This window comes from Ceratotherium simum, chromosome 6 (genome assembly GCF_057802395.1).
Source record: "Ceratotherium simum simum isolate JZ-2026a chromosome 6, ASM5780239v1, whole genome shotgun sequence".
In the NCBI taxonomy this organism is placed as follows: domain Eukaryota; kingdom Metazoa; phylum Chordata; class Mammalia; order Perissodactyla; family Rhinocerotidae; genus Ceratotherium; species Ceratotherium simum.
In genome coordinates this window covers 55,259,721-55,280,762 of record NC_141905.1, presented here as the reverse complement: position 1 = coordinate 55,280,762, position 21,042 = coordinate 55,259,721, and the positions used below count along the sequence as shown (strand labels likewise).

Below are 21,042 nucleotides of genomic sequence, written 5' to 3'. Positions count from 1 at the left end.
GACAACGATGATTTGTATACACTCTCAGCAAATTTCACTTTCACTATAATTTTATATTCATTATTATAAATAACTGTTAGAACAATCCTTTGAGATAGCTAATAATCTCACCCTCATTTTACAGATGGAGAAAACTAAGAGTTCTAGATGTTAAGTAATTTGCCCGAGGTCACAAACCTACTATACAGTGGAAACAAGATTTAAACCACATTTGACTGACTTTAGAACACTTATTCTTAGTTACTATTCTCTAATGGTTTCAAATTTCATGATTAAAACAAATACAACAGATAGAGTCAAACTATTAGAACCAATAAAAGTACACAAGATTATGAAAAGTAAATTTACTTTAATCAAAATTTAGCTTTCTTCCTACCACTAATGAAAGAGAATGAGTACCCATTCCATTCCTGAATACATAATTGTCTAGTAGAGAAAACCTAAACTACTTTGAAAATAAAATGACCCAGTTATGTTTCAAAATTTATAAATTTCTAGCCTAAAAAGAATGTTTTGATTACATCATCACAAAATGTTAATACCAACTTAACCAATATTTTGTTTTTGTTTTTTTTTGTGAGGAGGACTGGCTCTGAGCTAAGATTCATTTGCCAATCTTCCTTTTTTTTTTTTTGGTGAGAAAGATCAGCCCTGAGCTAACATCCATGCCAATCCTCCTCTTTTTGCAGAGGAAGACTGGCCCTGGGCTAACATCCGTGCCCAGCTTCCTCCATTTTATGAGGTGCCACCACAGCATGGCCTGACAAGTGGTGCATCGGTGCACACCTGGGATCCCAACCCAGGCCGCCAGCAGCAGAACACGCGCACTTAATTGCTACGCCACAGGGCTGCCCCCCCCCTTTTTTTTTTTTTGCTGAGGAAGATGAGCTCTGAGCTAACATCTGTTGCCAGTCCTCCTCCTTCTGCTGGGAAAGACTGGCCCTGGGCTAATATCCATGCCCATCTTCCTCTACTTTATATGTGGGACGGCTGCCACAGCATAGCTTGATAAGCAGTGCATAGGTTCACGCCCAGGACCTGAACCTGCGAACCCCTGGGCCGCCAAAGTGGAGTGCTCAAACTTAACCGCTATGCCACCAGGCCAGCCCCTATCCTACTTTTTTTAATTCATCAAAACTACTCTACATTTTACTCCTATCCTTTAAAGTTTTAAAAAACTTAACTACTCCTTGAGGCTCTTAATTCTTTTTCTGTTTTTCAAATTTTAAAATTTTTAAATAAAAAAAATCCAAGAGTACTGGTTTGGGCAGAGATGTAGGAAAAGAAATTTCTAGCCTTCTGCTAATATTTATGTTTATTATATTTATTCAAAAAATTTAATAAAGAGGAAACCTTTCCACAATTTAACTATTTTATTTTTCCTTGTATATTCTTATTCATCCACTGCTACCTAGAATCACAGAAGTTTTTGCAGTTACCTAGAGTTAAGATATTTGGATGTCAAGAATATTATTGATGGTTGTAAATTAAAGGAAAACTCACAAATCTTATTTACATAATATGAAATATAGTAACTTACTTATTAAATCATACCATGTTTTAGAAGGAGGTGGAGAATGAAGCATCCTCTTAAAATGACATTATATATGGTAAAGCCTTTCTAAATGGCCAGTCTACTCATCTGCTTTGTAACTCTGGAGATGGCTATTCGTATGTGTGGGAGTAACTGAATATAGAATACAAACCAGGAGTGATATTTAGTTCATTTCCTACAGCTAGACTCCAAACTTTCCCACGAACACTAGGGGGCAATCCCTGCCACCACAATTCTCGAACTCTTCTCGTACTACGCCTAGAATTAAAGGGGGAGAAAAAAGGAGAAAGTTACTTTTTATACCAAAAATACTAGTTGCATGATGGTTTACCTAGTCTACGGCCAGATGACTGCATGATTTTTAAGAACACAGAGAGTTAAGTATATGATGCATTCTTCCTATTGGGTTCACGCTTTAGGTAACAAAAGTCTAAAAAATACATAGTACCCGAAAGAGAGATAATAGTAATTTAAAGGGAACTGCCTTCTATAGCTGCCACACTAAGAATACAATGAAAGAATCAAAAATCTGTGGACAACTGAGAAAAAACAAGATGAAAGAAATATAAAAATTTGTTGTCAATTCAGTACCAAAAACAAAATCACAAAGTATTTACTATGGGTAAGGCTCTAGTCATTGAGAGGCAGTATAGTTGGCTGAAAGAGGGCTTTAGAGTCAGAAAGATCTGAGTTCGAATGTGGTTTCACCATTCATTAATTGTATAACCTTGGGCAAATCACTTAACCTCTCTGACCTTGAGCTTCCCTATAAGATAAGTGGGAGTAAAGGTAAGAATCAAATATGATTACTTGTGTAAAGAGCCTAATATAATATCTGTCAAACTGTGCCAATATTCAACAAATTCCCAATGCATATCCTACACTAGGCATTGCAGAAGACATCTGCTACCCTCCAGGCATGTGCAAAAATATTATCAAGAAATAAAAAGGCAAAGTAAGGGAAGAAGCATATTAGTCTCAAAGGATAGTGGGACATTACAGAAGGGAAAGATCATATATACCACATTCTCTTGATTATGAGAGAAGCATATTAAAAATCACTTTAATATTTAACATTTAATAAATGCATCTTACAATGAATGTACACATTTAATATTTTCTTTGCAAAAACCTGCTTTTACATCAATAGTGCATCTTGCAATAGACAGTATGTTAGAATTAAGAAAATATGGTAACTGAGAAAATTAAGTTTCATGGATCAACTAGTATTTCAGATACAAAGAATAGGTAAGATTCTGACAGGCATAGAGGGTAGTCAGTAAGGGAAGTAGGTGTTAGAGATTGAGGGATTTATAAAAGCCAAAGTACAGAGATAAGCACAAAATTTTTCAGACCCTGATTAACAGTATAATTTAGCCAAAGCATAACACAGACATTGGAAATAATAAAAACATAGAATTGGAAACATGAGATCTTTGGAGACAGACTGGAATTCAGGAAAAGTCTGCTTACTTACATTACTTCCCAATTGGGCAGTATTTCATTGATCCAAATTACCATTGCACTTGCAATATTTTCTTCCTGTTTAAATCGTTCTTTCATTATTTTTTTTCTTTTATGTGCTTCTTTAATTTCTGTTTTAAACAAGTAAAAATTATTTCAATACTAAACCAAAACACCGCTCTCCTTTTACCTAAGTCTACAAAAAAGGTTCTCTCAAAAAGAATATTCTGATAACAGGAAGGAAGGAAGAAAGGCAAGGACAGAGGGATAGGAGGAAGGGAAAAAGGGGAAAGAGGGAAGGAGGGGAAAAAAAGAGAAAGCAAATGAACTTGATTAACCTAATTTTAAATTAACATCTATTCTACAAAAGTAAATGGAATAAAGGTCAGAAAAATAATTTAAATAGGTTACTATATCACATATTCTATTTATACTTAATCAATGAACTGAAATTTGTCATGAATTAATAACTATGTAAAAAATAAACAACTGTGAGCAACTAACCAACACCTTTTTTTCATACAAGGGGTTTATGAATTTCCTCATATAAAACCACATGACATTAAAAAATGATTCTGCCAACAGCACTATTATAGTGAACCCTTTTTGCTATGATGTTCCACTTTACTACTTAGACTGAAATTAAAAAATCCCCCAATACACACACATAACACACAACACACTTCTGAAAATCAGAAGTCACAATTTCAGAACAAGAGGTGCTTCAAAAATAGAGAAGTGAGTAATATATACACAGTTATATATAATTTTAGAACCGGTGGGGATTTCAGAGCTCAGCTAGTCGAACTGTTTTCTGTGTTTCACATATGCCTCAGAAACCATCTTGAGGAGCAAGCAGGAGGCCAAGTAAGCAGCTCCACTTTTTTTTTGTTTTATGTATTCAGATTCTATGCAAGATTTCTTTGGAGAGGGTTCCACTGCTTTAAACAAAAGTGTTGACAGAGGGGCTTGAAAGCCTAGATCTAGTTGACGTGCCCCCTCATACACCCTTTACAGATGAGAAACCTAACACTGACGATGTGATGAGTGTCACATCCAGGTAGTGTCAAACAGGATTAAAGCTGTGACCTTCTGATTTTCCAATTCAATGTTACTTCTATCATAGCCTGTTGTTAGGATCATTTATTTATCAATATTTTAAATATTAATCAAATAGTAAAGTCAATATTGAGAGTCAATTAAAATTTGTTGAGTATGTTAGAAATATTTCAAATTCTGTATAGTAAAATAAACTCAACCAATGTTTAAATAATTAGGCCTTTTAGAAAGATTTAACTGGCCTTATACACCCTAGGTTGACTATAATATTAAAGAATTAACTTCATTTCCAAAATAGTGCCATGAAGTAGGACTGTATACTATTATAATATGCCATTTACTTAAGTCAAAAGAAAAAATAACAGTTGTTAATAAGGCATATGTCTAAAAATATACACAGCTGTATAGTATTTTCTAAAAATGTATCCTGAACTAATAGTGGTTGTAAATAAATACTGTTAAATTATCCTTGTGTTACATTTTCAGTTGGAGGAGAAAATGAATAAACAAATGTATGAATTTATATACTTGAGTATACATTTATGTGGCCCATCCCAGTGATACCACTGGGACTCTAGAGACTTCATAAGTCACAAAAGCAACTTTTAATTCCAAAACATATTCTCAAAGCCATATAGGAAGTTATCTTAAAATGTTAAAATTATTAAATTACAAAATATCAAAAGCCTAAAACCTGTAAAAGAAGTGAATATTATGAATAAATTCATGAATAATATCTTCATTTATAAATTAAGATACTAGTAGTCCAAGGTTGATGACTACAATTATGAGGTCCCTCATAGTCTGCTGCCTTTCTCCTCATATCAGTTTTGTAAAAGTTCTCACAAAAAAACTATGATCCTAGTACAACATTTTATTTCTCTTTAAGAATAAATTTAGTTAGAAAAGTAAGAAATCAGCATCATCTTAAAAGACAGACTTGATCAATTTCACCATCCACCTTCCTGTTGAAATTAACCAACTGGTTAATTTCCTGTTGAAATCAGTAAACTAAATATACCAATTGGAGTTAAATTTTATACCTCGTTTTTTAGCCTCAGCCACCATTTCATCATATTCTTGTCGGTGACGTAAAGCTTCTTCCACAGATTTAGCAGGAAGATTTCTGGAAAAAAAATTTTTTTGAGTCATTTTTTAAAAAACTAACTTTTGGGGCTGGCCTGGTGGCACAGTGATTAAGTTCAGTGCGCTCCGCTTCGGCAGCCCAGGGTTCACGGGCTTAGTTCCCAGGCGAGGACCTACACCACTTGTCTAGCATACTGTGGCAGGGGCCCACAAACAAAATAGAAGAAGACTGCCACAGATGTTAGCTCAGGGCCAGTCTTCCTCACCAAAAAAAAACAAAAAAACCCTAACTTTTAAATGTAGTAACTTCTTCATTTTTATAGCCAGATACAAAGGATTTCTAACCTAACCTCCTTATTTCATACATTAAGAAAGTAAAACGTTGAAAAGTCTGCACTTTAGAAAAGATCAAAATCCAGGTTGCTTTATATATTTCTGTCTTACTATTTTTATTGTGATTTCATTTTTTTGAAAATGAGTATTTACATACATACTCTAAAACAAAATAGTACATAATAAGTGGCTTATTAATTATTCTAAGTCTTGGTATCCCCTTCTTCAAATCATCATAAATGCAAAAACTCTGGTACATAGTAGGTATTCAATAATTATGGTCCCGAGCTGAATGGTCCATATGGTAAATATCTTACCAATCTTTGACAGTTTATGGAGGAGCAGAGCTTCAGTACTACAACTACTAAGTAACTATAGGCTATAGAGTGAATAAAGCATAAAAACAAATACAGATACAGGCTTGTTTCTATGTGTTTTTGTTTTTCAAAAAAATCACTAATTTTGTAGTCATCTGTTTGGAGAAGTAAATAAAAAAAGATTCTTCAGTCTTGAAAATCAAATGCTGAGTGAATATAATCAATCAAGAAATACTAAGCACCTCACTCAGCACTCTTATTCACCATAAGAAACAGATATGGACCGGCCCCGTGGCGTAGCAGTTAAGTGCGTGTGCTCTGCTGCTGGTGGCCCGGGTTCGGATCCTGGGTGCCCAGCGAGGCACCACTTGTCAGGCCATGCTGTGGCGGTGATCCATATAAAGGGGAGGAAGATGGGCACTGATGTTAGCCCAGGGCCAGTCTTCCTCAGCAAAAAGAGGAAGGATTGGCATGGATGTTGGCTCAGGGCTGATCTTCCTCACAAAAAAAAAAGAAAAAGAAAAAGATATGGTTTATTCCTATCTCTTATACAAGTGTCAATGAGTTACGTAGTCAAGACAAGAAACCATTAATGAATATCTAAGATAGTGTATCATGCTAAAATACACGGTATGAACATTTGCTGCTTTTTTCAAAGGTATCACAAAATAAACTTTGTCACCTTTTTCACTTGTATTTTTAAGGATTTCTACCATTTCGTTTAGTACTAATGTTTATAATAATTCAGTGAGGAAGCTAGAAGAGAAAAGGAGGCAGCTCTATCTATTGGTGGTTTAAAAACATAGTACTATAGGGCTGGCCCCGTGGCTTAGCGGTTAAGTGCTCACACTCCAATGCTGGCGACCCGGGGTTCGGATCCCGGGCGCGCACCAACGCACCGCTTCTCCGGCCATGCTGAGGCCGTGTCCCACGTACAGCAACTAGAAGGATGTGCAACTATGACATACAACTATCTACTGAGGCTTTGGGGGAAAAATAAATAAATAAATAAAATTATAAAAAAATAAAAAATAAAAATAAATAAATAAATAAAAACATAGTACTGTAAGCATCAGTGATTTAAAAAATAGAAGAGGGTCATATCAATACAATCAGCTCATATGGATGCTCTTATCTTCCTGTCCAAGGCTGTCTTTACTGTGAGGTGTATTAAGATAGGAACGGTCAGAGAGAAAATTAACAAAAGTATGAAATTATCGAAATTCCTATATTTGAAATCTTCTGAGACTTCAGATGATTAAATGCTATAATTGCTTCATCTGTAAAGAAGTTTCAACTATAAAAACCTATGCAGTCAATGATTCTGGATGCTTCTGCAAATTATAGAAGCTAAGAAAGGAAAAGTAGCACCAATTCACAAACTCCCTTTGTGGCGGTCAACTCCTCCTCTCCTCATATTAGCTCTTTGACCTACGGAAGAGGAAATTTCCAACATCAATTCCATGCTGAGGAAGAACTTCTGACTCTTTCTCCACTCCCTCACACAGATGTCACCTCATAGTTGAAGCAGTGGTGTTACCAGAACCTGGCTGCATCCAGAAACAGAAGAAACCTATAGATTACACAAGTCTCCTCCAGCTTCTCAGCCTGTGAACGGATGGATGTTAGCTGGCTCAAACCTGCTAGGAGAGTATTCTGGGGGACATAAAGTAGGAAGTGTCATTTAATACTCAGGTTGCACCCATGTAACTCTCATGTGGTTTTACCTCAATAAAATTAAAGTTTTCATTCTCATCTGTTCTCTATATCTATTTCCAATTATTGAATAGAAGGAGGAGGGATGAGTGATTAGGTACCCCCATGTTCCAACATCATGGAAAGCCTTTGTTTGTTGATTTGTTTTAGTTATATAAATGTAAGTCATATAAATCACTTCCCCCAAAAAAGATACCTTCCAATTTAAAAAGGTAAACAAAATTTTTAATTAACCACAGCATCTCAAAGCTGAGCAGAACAACAGCTATCAAGTTGAATCTCTACATTACAGATGAACAAACATATAGAAACAAAAGAAAAGCTACAATATTTATTATAATTAAGATATTAATTTCAGACAGTCAATAGTAGAGTGGAAAAAAGGTACTTTTTTCAGTTGTTTATACATTTTTGGTACACTGAGATCTTATAAAGTTATTGTGTCTAGTGTATTATTTCAAGTTCCCATTTCATGAAACTGCTTGTACAAATTACCAGAAAAATTTACAGAAGCAGATATCACTGAAAGTTGATGAAGTCAACAAAGACTTAACAGAAAAGAAAAGGCCTAATCCTTAAAGGATTAGGTAGGCAAGAAGTAGAAATAAGATAACTGCATTGGAAGTGAGGATAATAACATGAGCAAAGTCATGAAATTAAGGTGGCACTTAATGAGACAGGTTTGATTGCAAAATAGAGTATGGTGTAAAGAAAAATTTGTCCCATTGTCTAGAACAGAACCTTTGGCATAGTATTTTTATAAACTCCTTCTGGGAAGAAATTAACACTCCTGATAAAAACCTTAATCCATTTTGGCTGAATTTTAACAAGTTTAAGAAGGCTCTTCTGGGAACTTAGTTATCTACCTACTCAGCTAACTGTCAGTCAAGAGTCCAAAGATCTTTTACCAAGTATTCTTTTCCTGTTATCTAACCACTCTTTGAATTGGCCTGGTACATTCTCCTCCCTGGCAGCAAGACAAATAAAACATTGACATGTTCTCATAACTAAATTTCTGAAAAGCTTTTTTTTTTTTCCTACCAATGGAAAAATGAATATGAACATATTTACCAAATGCTAAAAAAGGAGTATCAAGATCACAATTCTTTAGTATGAAGGACTGTAACGAGAATAAAAAAATAATGTACTTATGTCCAGCCTTTCTTCTCTCACAATGTCTAAAAAATATTCAAGCTCTGCCTGTTTGGCCCCAGATTCTTTTATTATGCTCATCAGGATAATTAATGGGTGGAAAAAGCTGCAGACCAGGAAAATGACAAAAAAGGTTAGAAACTTTTACACTGGAAAGAAAGAGAAGTCTAGAAGAAGAAAATGAATAGATCCAGAGAGTCCAAGGAGAAAAGGAGTTAAGAACCAAGTGGTCTTGTTTGAAGGAAGGCGTGCTTTGTTTGATAACAAAATCAGAGCCAATATTTTGAAGCACAGCAGCTTTGCAGAAGGCTGAGATGGGAAGGGCAGAAATGGGAAGGGAAGAATTTAAAGTGTTTTTCTGGGTATTAAGAATACTACATTCTTGGGGCCAGCCCGGTGGCGTAGTGGTTAAGTGCGTGCACTCCACTGCAGCAGCCCAGGGTTCGGATCCTGGGCATGGACAGACACACCGCTTGTCAAGCCATGCTGTGGCAGCATCCCATATAAAGTGGAGGAAGATGGGCACGGATGTCAGCCCAGGGCCAGTCTTCCTCAGCAAAAAGAGGAGGATTGGAGACAGATCTTAGCTCAGGGCTGCTCTTCCTCACCAAAAAAAAAAAAAAAGAATACTATATTCTTAATAATAGTAAAACCAACTGGTTGACAGTCAGTAGTTACATGGCATAAAAGGCAAGAACAAATACATCTTATGTACATATTAAATGTTAAGAAAGGAAAAATAATTGCCCTATCATGTTAAGATAAGGCAGAGGAGGGTTGAAATCAGGACAGATATAAAAAGCCAGGATTTTATGTTTCATACCTTGGCTCATAGAGACTTCTAGAAAATATGCATAAGGCTTAGACATCAACAATATATTCTTCTGTATTAGTTTTAGGATATATGACTGAGATTTAAAAATTTTTTAAAAATAAATCAATTTCCATATCTAATTTCTCAATATCTTTTGTGTGAAACAGTAAGCAAAACTGAATTTAGGTTTAAAATATAAAGCGTGCCTGATGATCACCAGAATACTTACGATGGTCGATCCTCGAGAATCAGGGCAGTGGTAGAAAGAGGCTCAAATTCAAAATTCTTACGTCTTGAAGACTGAGGTGGTGGTTTACAGGTCCTCCCTGTTCTTGCTTCATATTCCTAGGGTATATAAAAAGATACTTGATGCAGAGACTTTTTTCCAATTTCAGTTTGTATCATTAAATCTGTATCATTAAAGATATGCTATAATAAGGGACACATTCAATTCATACATTAATTTGGTAAAAATATCAGACAGAAAAAAAAAGTCACTTTTTTTCCCTGAAGCAATCTAGATTCTGAATTTATATTACATATAAAGTATCAAAGTATGTTAAGAGAGAGGAAGATAGAAATGAACTAGATTAATTAGGAAAGGTTTTCAGGAGATGTTCTTGACTGCCCTCTATGGTATAAAGCTATCCAAATCCAGCTTTGAATAATCTACAGATAAGCCTACTTGCTACACCATCAGCCAGAACAGTGATGGAAATGTGGACACAAGATAGAGATAACCCCATTGTAATGTTTTCAAGATCTCTCTCAAGGGTAACATTGAACCTCTAATCAAATACTGACTTTGGATTGCAATCTACTTTGAATCTAACTACCATAATCTACCTACTTACTCTAAATTTTAACAACAGTTCACCAATATATCTTATCTAAAAATATGGCCAAAGATTGTCAAGTACTTCACTAACATTAAGGAACTGTTACCACAGTATTTTTCTAATTCATCTGAACTGATAATCCTATTAAAAGAAATGAAGTTAATTTGACAGGGTATGTTCTTGGTGGACACATTTCAATTTCTACATTTGAACATTTTTTCATAAATGTTCACAAACTTCTGCTGAAATTTATTTCTAGAAATTTGTCAAAGATCAATAACAAGCCTACTGGCTTGTAATTTCCATAACCCACATTTTTTCCTTCCTAAAAAAAAAAAAAAAATCAAGCTAGTGTTTGATCTCCAGGTAACAAATACATTTTTCATGAAATTCTCAAAGATTTATTCAATGATTTCATGACTATATCTGCAAGCCCACTGGCAGCTAGAGAAGACATTAATCTAAATGCAGAAAATTAAATGCACTTAAAGTGGTCAGGTGTTTCACTTAACTGGCTGCTTTCCTACCATGGCCTATAATTCTTTTTATATTATTATTATCTTTTCCAACTCAAAGACTATTCTATTTCTCTCTACTGAATCAAACAGCTGTAAAATATGAACTGATGGTTCCATTTCTCTTAAAAATTTGATGATCTTATTGAAGCTTAATCTTCTTATTTGAGATATTACTTTAAAAAAACAATTTGTGTTGTCTTAAGCATTTTCTATAAACTTCAGCTTACTTTATGGTTCCTGCCACTAATTATAAAGGTTTGTAAGTATTGTTTTATAATTGTCTTTAGTTCTGCATCTCCCCTTCCAGATTATCTACTAAATCTATGCTCTGTTAATCTGAGAGTTCCTTTGCATAACTGCATTAAATTTTTAGAGACTTCCCAAATTATTTAGGACTGTGTAAGCTCATTTTTATTAACTACGATCCCATATATCCTTTCAGAGTAAAAAGCCATGGGGTCAATCATCTCATTTTCTTTCACAATTTTCTTTCCTAAAATCTAGTATATATATGTAATTAGGATCAATGTTCCTATTCTTCATTTGAAACTCAAGTTAACAAATCCTCTTTTCTGCTAATGTTTTTCTTATTAAAAATAGTAGATGATAGATATATTTGTTTCATTTAAATGGCACTTTGTTTTCCTACAATGTGACCTGGTTTCACTGCCAGACAGAACACGATGAACATTATCCAATAAAGCATTTTCCATGCAAATAAATGCCAGTGCATAGACAGCAAAATAAACTAAATCAATATATTAATAAAAACAACTAGCATTTACTGACACTTACAGTGTACCATGCACTGTTTCAAACACTTAACACGTTTAATTCTTGAATCATCCCTATGAGGCACCTAGCTCACAGTAGAGGAAGCTGAGGCACAAAGATGTGCGGTCACTTGCCAAAGGTCATAAATGGCAGGCAGTATAGCTCCAGAGTCTGGTCTTTCAATGATCCATTATGTTACTATATCAACAGTCAAGTAACTATCTATGACAATTTAAAAGAATGAGACAAAAACATTCAGTGAGAGGCTGACAGGGAACTTTAAAATGGGTAGATCAGCCTGGCAATACCTCAATCACTGATCCATCTAAACCTCACAAGAAAAGACCACCAGATAATGTGTGTTTCCTGTTATGATGCAATATAAAGTACATACCACCACTCCTGAAATCTTCTTGCAAAAGAAAAATCCAACTTAAATATGATCAAGCCTCTAGAACTGTGCTAGAAGTGATAATCAAATAAGTCATACATGCTAAAATATACATAGAAAAATACCAAGAAATCTGAACTATTAAAAGTTTCTCCTCTGGAGGGTTGGACTAGGAATGAAGGACATTTGCTTTACTTTCAAGTATTCCGCATTGTTTGACTTTTCTTACAAGAAGAAACAAAGCAGTTTGTTCTTAAGAGCGATCACTTATAGTCATGGTGGATAACTGACAAAGATTTTACTGAAGAGGTGGGGTCAGAACTAGGGGAAAAATGATGCATATTAATTACACAGGCAGGAAGGATTAGAAAGAACAAGCCAGGAGGAGCAAGCAAAGGCATGGATTAGAGAAACATATTATTCTCACTGAATATCAAAAAGGATGAGAAATAAGATTGCAAAGGTGTAGGCTAAATTATGAGACCTTTCATTGGCGAAAATATTTGGAATTCATGATGAACAAAACGGACAGCCACTGAAAGTACAGATAAAGGCTGGCTTTGATGAAAGTAGTCTTTCATTAAAAATTAAGTGAATAAGTACACATTTAATATAAAAGGCAACATTAATAAATATCATTTATGTATCTACCTTACTAAATGAGCTTTATACAGAATTGTCACTCAAATATTTTTCACAGTGGAAAAAGTTGTGTTCTATCATTTCCCATCACAGATCCTTAGCATAAAAATGTTTTAAAGGGGCCGGCCCAGTGGTGCAGCAGTTAAGTAAGCACGCTCTGCTTCCATAGCCGGGGTTCGCTGGTTTGGATCCCAGAAGCGGTTTGGATCCCAGGAGTGCACAGACGCACCGCTTGTCAAGCCATGCTGTGGCGGCATCCCATATAAAGTAGAGGTAGATGGGCATGGATGTTAGCCCAGGGCCAGTCTTCCTCAGCCAAAAAAAAAAAAATAGAGGATTGGCCTCGGATGTTAACTCAGGGCTGATCTTCCTCACCAAAAAAAAAAAAAAAAAAAAAAAGCTTTAAATCTCCAGAGGGTAACTTTTTTTTTTTGTGAGGAAGATCAGCCCTGAGCTAACATCTGCCAATCCTCCTCTTTTTGCTGAGGAATACTGGCCTTGGGCTAACATCCATGCCCATCTTCCTCTACTTTATATGGGACACCGCCACAGCGTGGCTTGACAAGCGGTGCGTCTGTGCACGCCCGGGATCTGAACGGGCAAACCCCGGGCCGCGGCAGTGGAGCGCCCGCACTTGACCATTTGCACCACTGGACCGGCTACAAGGGTAACTTTTTAAAAAGCTTAAAAACATGGTATCAATCCATCCTTATCTGCAAATAGTACAGATTTATATATCCTAAATGACTCAAATATTTGCCGAATAAAGTAAAGATGCTATTCTAATGTGATTAAAATTGCATATTAGAAATAGTAAAATAATAAATATCAGTACTTCAAGAACTGATCACAAAGTGATATCCTATTTGTTAACTAGGATGTTTTCTACTATACATAACAAAAAACCCAACTCAAATAGGTTTAGGCTAATTTATCAGATCATAGGACTAAATATTCCATACACTTAGCTAACTTTTTACCCTGTTTGCCCAAGGAGGTCACAGCATCAGTCAGAGACTCCACTTCTCTACCATTCCCTCAGCTATGCCCCCCTCCACGTGGGCTTCATCTTGAGGCTGGCTTGCTGCTCAGAGAAATGACTGCAGCAATGCCAGCTGTCACATCCTTAATAGCCTAACTTTCAAAGATCCTCCAACCGCTCTTCGAGTAACTCTCACAAAAGAGAAAGAAAGCATCCTTCCTGGAAGTATCCCATTCCACAAGCAATCACAATGACTTGAGAAATAAGCTTTATAGATAAGTTAAAGTCAAACAGGACCTATCCCTGTAGCTGCGCAAATCACACAACTCAACTGCTGAGTCAGGGCAGTAAAGAGAGAGAACAGACTCAAGTTAAGGAGTAGTTGAAATATATAAGACTTCATTTAAAAATATAACCAAACAATATCTCATAGCTGGAATTCTTGAAGTCATTTTCACTTTAAATCCATGTGTATCATGTCATAAAAATCCCCCATGTATTTTTTTCTAAGGGAGTTTAATGATGAACTAAATACTGACAATTTTATAGGTTATAAAGAAATTTTACAGTATTAAAAAGCAACTGAAAGTATCATAGTCCAAGGAAATCAGTAAATAATGCTAGCTACAGTACATTCACTGTTTGAAAATACTATATCAATCTGCCTCATTTTCTGCCAACAAAGCTCAGTTTTAACTCACCTATTTTATGAGTAGTTGAGAGCTACCTGCTAAATGTAAGATGAGCATTTAGTTTTTCTTTCAACATACAGAATATATTTCTACGGGATGCTATAATGAAGCCTGTTTATTTTTTTAATTTAAATTATTCTTCATTTTCCACTCAAAATATTCTGTCCTATGAAATATGTTTACTTTAATTGGGGTAACTAGAGTAATAGATGAAGCCAATATTAGGGGCAGGCTAGCAAGTATCTGTAGGATAATTTATTCTAGTCACGGTAAAAGAATTTGAATCAAACACACAATTAATCTTAAGCCTGATCAAAAGATGGGAGGTAACTGTTGTCATCTCCATGAGCATAAAGTAGAAAAAAATGACTTACAATTCCAAGGCAAAGAAATACTGTATACACATAATCTCTCAGAAAAGAGGGAGCACATTTGCTTAACAACATCTCTCATATTATGGGTGCTTTCTCTCTATTAATTTTGAACAGCAAAGCACTATCTGGAGAAGATGCATTATTCAGAAATTATCTCAATCAGTGCTAGCTTGGAAGGCCACTTTTTGATCACTGTTTTTTGTTGATGTTGTTTTTTTGTTCAACTGGAGTAGGAGAGGAAGAAATTGAGCACAAAGTAAGAAGGAATTCTGGAGGTCTAACCATCTAATTACAAACTATCATAAAGAGCCTTTTAAACATTACCTTAAAAAAGAACATAGTAAGAGACTAGGTTGTAAAGATCATAATTTTATACTTATAGAACGAAAGAAAAAATGTAATGCATTTGGAAATTTGTGGCTTGAGACAAAATTTCTTGTAACAAGATAATATATAACATTAAAAAACACTTTATCTCCTAAAATTTCGACAAAAGTGAAGATGATGTGCACTGGGGTTGAAGAACCCAAAACTGGTCACAGTAATGCTGAACATATTGATGTCAAGGACGTATGCAAACAATTTTAAATAAAAAGGCACTATTTCTTAATAAATTATTTTATATAATGTGATATGAATATGTAATTAGAAATTTAAATAAGTATTTGACTTTCATCTACATTCCTAAAAATTATATATACATGTTGGCCAAAAAATTCTTCAGAAACACAGCCTAGATTCCCACTTGGTGGACTGGGTAATTCACACCAACTTTCTTGCTGAAAACAACCTCTGTGTTCCCAGACAAGGGGGAAACAAACAAGGTGAGCCTAATGATCACCCCATTGTTTTGCATGGAGGCAATTCTAGACATCAGTACAAGAAGAGGGAACTCGAAGAAAGCCTGGCTGTTAGTTTGGAATAGCCAAAGGGGCCAGAGCAGCAGAAGAGAAAGCACTCCATTGAGAAAGAGCTCCAGAAATCCGCATAGGAGTCCTCTTGAGTCTTTAGCTGAATACTGATCTGCACACGTGTAAAGTAAAACACTACAAGGATGGGCAAAAAACAACTTCCAGGGAAAGAACAATTACTGGGGAGCGGTACGCAGAACAGTTCCCAGAGCTCACTCAGGGCTGAGAAGTATTCGCGTTCCCACCAACAAGAATGGAAAGTCATCACTGAATACACAGGACATTCAGGAGAGACCTGAATGTTCAGACTCATCTGAAACTATGCAAGTCAGAAGACAATGGGATAATCTTTAAAATGCTGAAAGAAAAAAAAGAATAAAACAATGGGGCGGCGGGAACACTGTTGACATAGGATCCTATACCAAGAGAAAATATGTTTCAAAAATGAAAGCATACGGGCCGGCCTGGTGGCTTAGCGGTTAAGTGCACGCACTCCGCTGCTGGCGGCCCAGGTTCGGATCCCGGACGTGCACCGACGCACCGCTTCTCCGGCCATGCTGAGGCCACGTCCCACATACAGCAACTAGAAGGCTGTGCAACTATGACATACAACTATCTACTGGGGCTTTGGGGGAAATAAATAAATAAATAAATAAATAGATAAATAAATAAATAAATAAATAAAAATGAAAGCATAATAAAATTTTTTTCAGACAAACAAAAGCTGAGAGTATCTGTTGTCAGCAGACCTGCACTATAAGATATTTTAAAGGACATTTTTCAGGCAGAAAGAAAATATAAAAAAACATGAATCTATACAAAGAAATGTAAAGCACCAAAGATAGTAGATATGAATAAATATAAAACACATTTTTAAAAAGACATAAATATAAGAGTCATTTTAAAAATTTTTAAAGGATATCTTCACTACTTAAAGCAAAAATAATACCAATGTATTGAGGGGTTTACAGCACAAAAATCAGAAGGGAGAGCATGGCAGTATACTGTTGTAAGGTTATTACATTGAACTCAAAGTGTACAGCATTATCTGAGGGTAGATTGTGACAAATTAAAGACAAACATCATAAGCCCTGTTGCAGCAGTTCTCAACAGTGTCTCAGCGATGCTTTCATGGGGTCTGCAAAAGTCAAAACTATATTCATAATAGTTCTAATAGTTTGTCAATGTATTGACATTAGCACCAATGGTGTGCTAAAGCAATACTGAATGAAACTGTTGATGCCCTAGCACAAATCAAGGCAATGACAGCAAACTGTACTACTAATCACTGTATTCTTCATGACATGCAGTAATAGTTAAAAGCGGGGTGAGGGGTTGGCCAGTTTCACTTAAGAATGTCTATGATTGGGCCGTCCTGGTGGCATAGCAGTTAGGTGCGCACACTCTGCTGCGGCGGCCCAGGGTTCGGATCCCGGGCGCACAGCGACGCACTGCTCGTCTAGCCATGCTGTGGTGGCATCCCATATAAAGTGGAGGAAGATGGGCACGGGTGTTAGCCCAGGGCCAGTCTTCCTCAGCAAAAAGAGGAGGATTGGCAGATGTTAGCTCAGGGCTGATCTTCCTCACATTAAAAAAAAAAAAAAAGAATGTCTATGATGAAACAGTATATAATTATTAATTATATTAAATTATATTAAATCTTGACCTATGGGTAAACATTTCTTTAATATTCTATGGGATAAAAGGAGAAGTATACATAAGAAACTTCTGCTGTACACCAAAGTACAATGATTGTTTAGAGGAAAAGCATATGTGCAATTATTTGAGTAGCAAATTGGACAAACCCATTTTATCATGAACATTATTTTTACTTAAAAGAAAAACTGATAGCAAACTACAGTTAATCAGGCTTGAGTATCTAGCAGACGTTCTCTGAAATTTAGACAAAGTGGCACTTCATTTCCATGGTATTCCTCCCCAAAAAACACAACCCTTGTCAAGTCATGACAAAATCATCAGACAAATCCAAGTTGAGGATATGACATAATGAGAAATATATATTTGGTCTCTGCCTGTTTCCTGACACACAGCTCCTAAAACCCTTGAAATCTCCAAAATGATAAGTGTCTTTTTGTATGCTAATGAGATGACTGGTGGCTGAAGGCTCCTGGATATCCTCAGGATGGGGGCTGGTTGCCAGGGGGACTAACCATGTGATTAGAGGGTTAGAACTTTCAGCCTCAACCCCTGACCTCTGGAGAGGGGAGAGGTGTTGGAGGTTGAGTTAATTACTAATGACCAGCGTTCAACCAATTATGCCTATGTAATGAAGCCTCCATAAAAAATCCTAACTGAAGGGGTTCAGAGTGCTTCTGGGTTGGTGAACACATCAAGATGCTGGAAGGGTGATGTGCCCAGAGAGATCATAGAAGCTCCATACCCTTTCTCATATACCCTGCCCCATGTATCTCTTCCATCTAGCTGTTCATAAGTTGTATCCTTTCATAATAAACTGGTAATCTAGTAAGTAAACTGTTTTCCTGAGTTCTGTGAGCTGTTCTAGCAAATTATCAAACCCAAGGAGGAGGTCATGGGAGTCTCCAATTTATAGCTGGCTGGCCAGAAGTACTAGAAGCCCAGACTTGTGACTGGCATCTAAAATGGGGGCAGTCTTGTGGGACTGAGCCCTTAACCTGTGGAATCTGATGCCAACTCCAGTTAAGTAGTGTCAGAATTGAATTGAATTGTGGGACACTCAGCTGGTGTCAAAGAATTGGTCAGCGTGGGATAAATGCCTAAGCAGTTGGTGTCAGAAATATTGAAGGTAGAGAAGAAATAGTAGAGTTTTTCTTTTAAGGGACATTCTGGAAAATACCTGACCAATACTCCTCAAAAGTGGCAAGGTCATAAAAATAAGGCAAGAGTGAGAAACTGTCAAAGCTCATAAAGACAAAGAAACACGATAACGAAATACACTGTGGTAATTCTGGATTAGATCCTGAAACAGAAAAAGGACATTTGTAAAAAAACTGGTGAAATCCAAATGAAGTATGGAGTTTACTTAATAGTAATGTACCAATGTTGGTTTCTTAGTTTTGACAAATGTCCAGAGTAACGCAAGATGTTAACATTACAGAAAATTGAGTGAGGAGTATATGGGAACTCTCTGTACTTTCTTTTCAACCCTTCTGTAAATCTAAAGTTATTCCAACATAAAACGTTTATTAAACAAACAGGAGATAAATAAATGAAAAGCAATAGGATATACTGGAGTATAAGAGCAAGCCATTTGATTTAAAACTAATTTGACCTGACCTTGTTTTTCCAGAAAGGCCTGACATGGCCTGTTGAGCACGCATTATATATCTGCTTTAAACATTTACAATGACCTAGAGCCAATAATGATGCCCTTACAGATAGGGATGTTGCCTCCCGCATATCAGCATTTCTTTAAGGATAAGCATTTCTTCCCAGAAACTAAGGATTAATTACTGACCTGCTGACCACCAACTTGCTGTGCTCACCTCATGACCACTGACCTGCTGTGCTAGGTAAGCATCTCAGGACAGTAGTAAAAGAGATATTCTTGTCATATGTGATGTAGGCTCTTTGTTCCAAGACAGTATATAACCACTCTATACATCCCACTTCTTCAGTGTGCTTCCTTCCTCGGGGAAGGAAGCCCCCAGGCTATAGTCCTCAGATCTGGCTCAAATAATAAACTCATCCCAATTTCGATTTATAGACTGATTACAGATTGTGTTGACAAAAGGATGAAGTGAGCCACTGATTTCAAGGAATGCAATTAAAAGTAACTGTTGTCAATAATAAAAGTCAACCTTTCAGGTGAAAATTAAAATTCTGCAAAACTTGTAAATGCCATGTTTAACAGTCTCTAATATTTAAATTTTTCAGATGAGATCACTGGTGATATTACCGTGGAATTTTTTGATACTGTATAATGAACTGTTACAACATTTGAGTGATCTACAAGATACAGTAAACCAATATTTTCCAAATGATCAATGCATATTATAAAACCATGTATGGGTTAAAACTTTCAAAACATTCAAAGTGCAAGAGAGACCAATGGATATTAATATAATACAATTATATGGTTTCAGATTACATAGTATAACCTACCTTCAAGAAACTACCACTTGTTGAGTTTTGGAGTAGTATCATAGACGAAGATCCATAATTATCTGAAAAGGCTATTTATTAAAACACTCTTCCCTGTACTAGCTACATACCCGTGTGAGGCCAGATTTTCTTCACATACGTAAACTAAAACAACATATAGCAAAAATTGAATGCAGGAGTAGATATGATAATCCAGCCTTCTTTTATTAAGCCAGACATTAAACAGATTTGCAGAAAAAGTAAGACAATGTCACTCTTCCCACCAGTGTTTTTTTTGATAGTTTTTTAATAGCATTAACATGTTATTTATGTTAACATGCAATGACTTTATTGTTGTCCTTTTTAAATGAATTAATAAATATTTCAAATTTTCAGTTCTAATTTTGGGTACAGCAATAATTGATAATCCCCATAAACAAAAACTCTTTGAGGTCCTTAATAATTAAGAATTCAAGGGAGTTGTGAAACTAAAACATTTGAGAACTGCTGGCTAAGAGCAACCACTGGAAAACTAAAACAATAACATATCTAATAAGCTAATAGTGGAGATAAAATTGAGCACTAAAAATACTCATTTAATCCAAAAAAAGGCAGGAAAAGAGAAAAAAAGAAACAAAGACCAGATGGGACAATTTAAAAGAAATACCAAGATAGTAAATTTAAACCAAGTCATATCAATAATGACATTAGGGTCGGCCCCATGGCTCAGCGGTAAGTGTGCATGCTCCGCTACTGGCGGCCCGGGTTCAGATCCTGGGCGCGCACCAACGCACCGCTTCTCCAGCCATGCTGAGGCTGCATCCCACATACAGCAACTAGAAGGATGTGCAACTATGACATACAACTATCTACTGGGGCTTTGGGGTAAAAACAGGAATAGGATTGGCAATAGATGTTAGCTCAGAGCCGGTCTTCCTCAGGAAAAAAAAAAAAAATAATGACATTAAATGGCACTCCATTTAAAAAGCAAAGGGTATCACGCTGCATACAAAAGAGTAAAATATATGCTATATACAAGAAACCCACTTTATATATAAAGACAAATGAAAAGTAAAAGGATAGAAGAACAACTATCATGCAAATACTAACTAACAGCAAGCTGCATTGGCTAAATTAAAGTCACACAAACTTCATAAATAAGAACGATTAGCAGAGCAAAAAAGACATTACATTAATGGTAAGGAGGTCGAGTCATCGAGAAGACATAAAAACAAACTTCCAAAACACATGGAGCATAAGGAGAAATAAGCCAAGTAGATTATGGTGGAGACTTTATTACTCCTCTCTCAGTAATTCATAGAATAAGTAGACAGAAAATC

The 21,042-nt window shown here is 35.9% G+C and overlaps 1 protein-coding gene across 7 annotated transcripts in view; it reads right to left on the bottom strand.

The window, feature by feature from the left end:
• Positions 1-21,042, bottom strand: part of TBC1D12 (TBC1 domain family member 12) — a 102,345-nt gene that overhangs the window by 27,957 nt on the left and 53,346 nt on the right. For all 7 annotated transcript variants that reach the window (XM_087432299.1, XM_087432298.1, XM_087432303.1 and 4 more), the window contains 4 exons: positions 9,726-9,841; positions 5,122-5,204; positions 3,033-3,150; positions 1,707-1,813 (listed from right to left, as the gene is read on the bottom strand). In XM_087432299.1, coding sequence (XP_087288425.1) covers positions 1,707-1,813; positions 3,033-3,150; positions 5,122-5,204; positions 9,726-9,841 — 424 coding nt within the window. The remainder of the gene's footprint in view (positions 1-1,706; positions 1,814-3,032; positions 3,151-5,121; positions 5,205-9,725; positions 9,842-21,042) is intronic.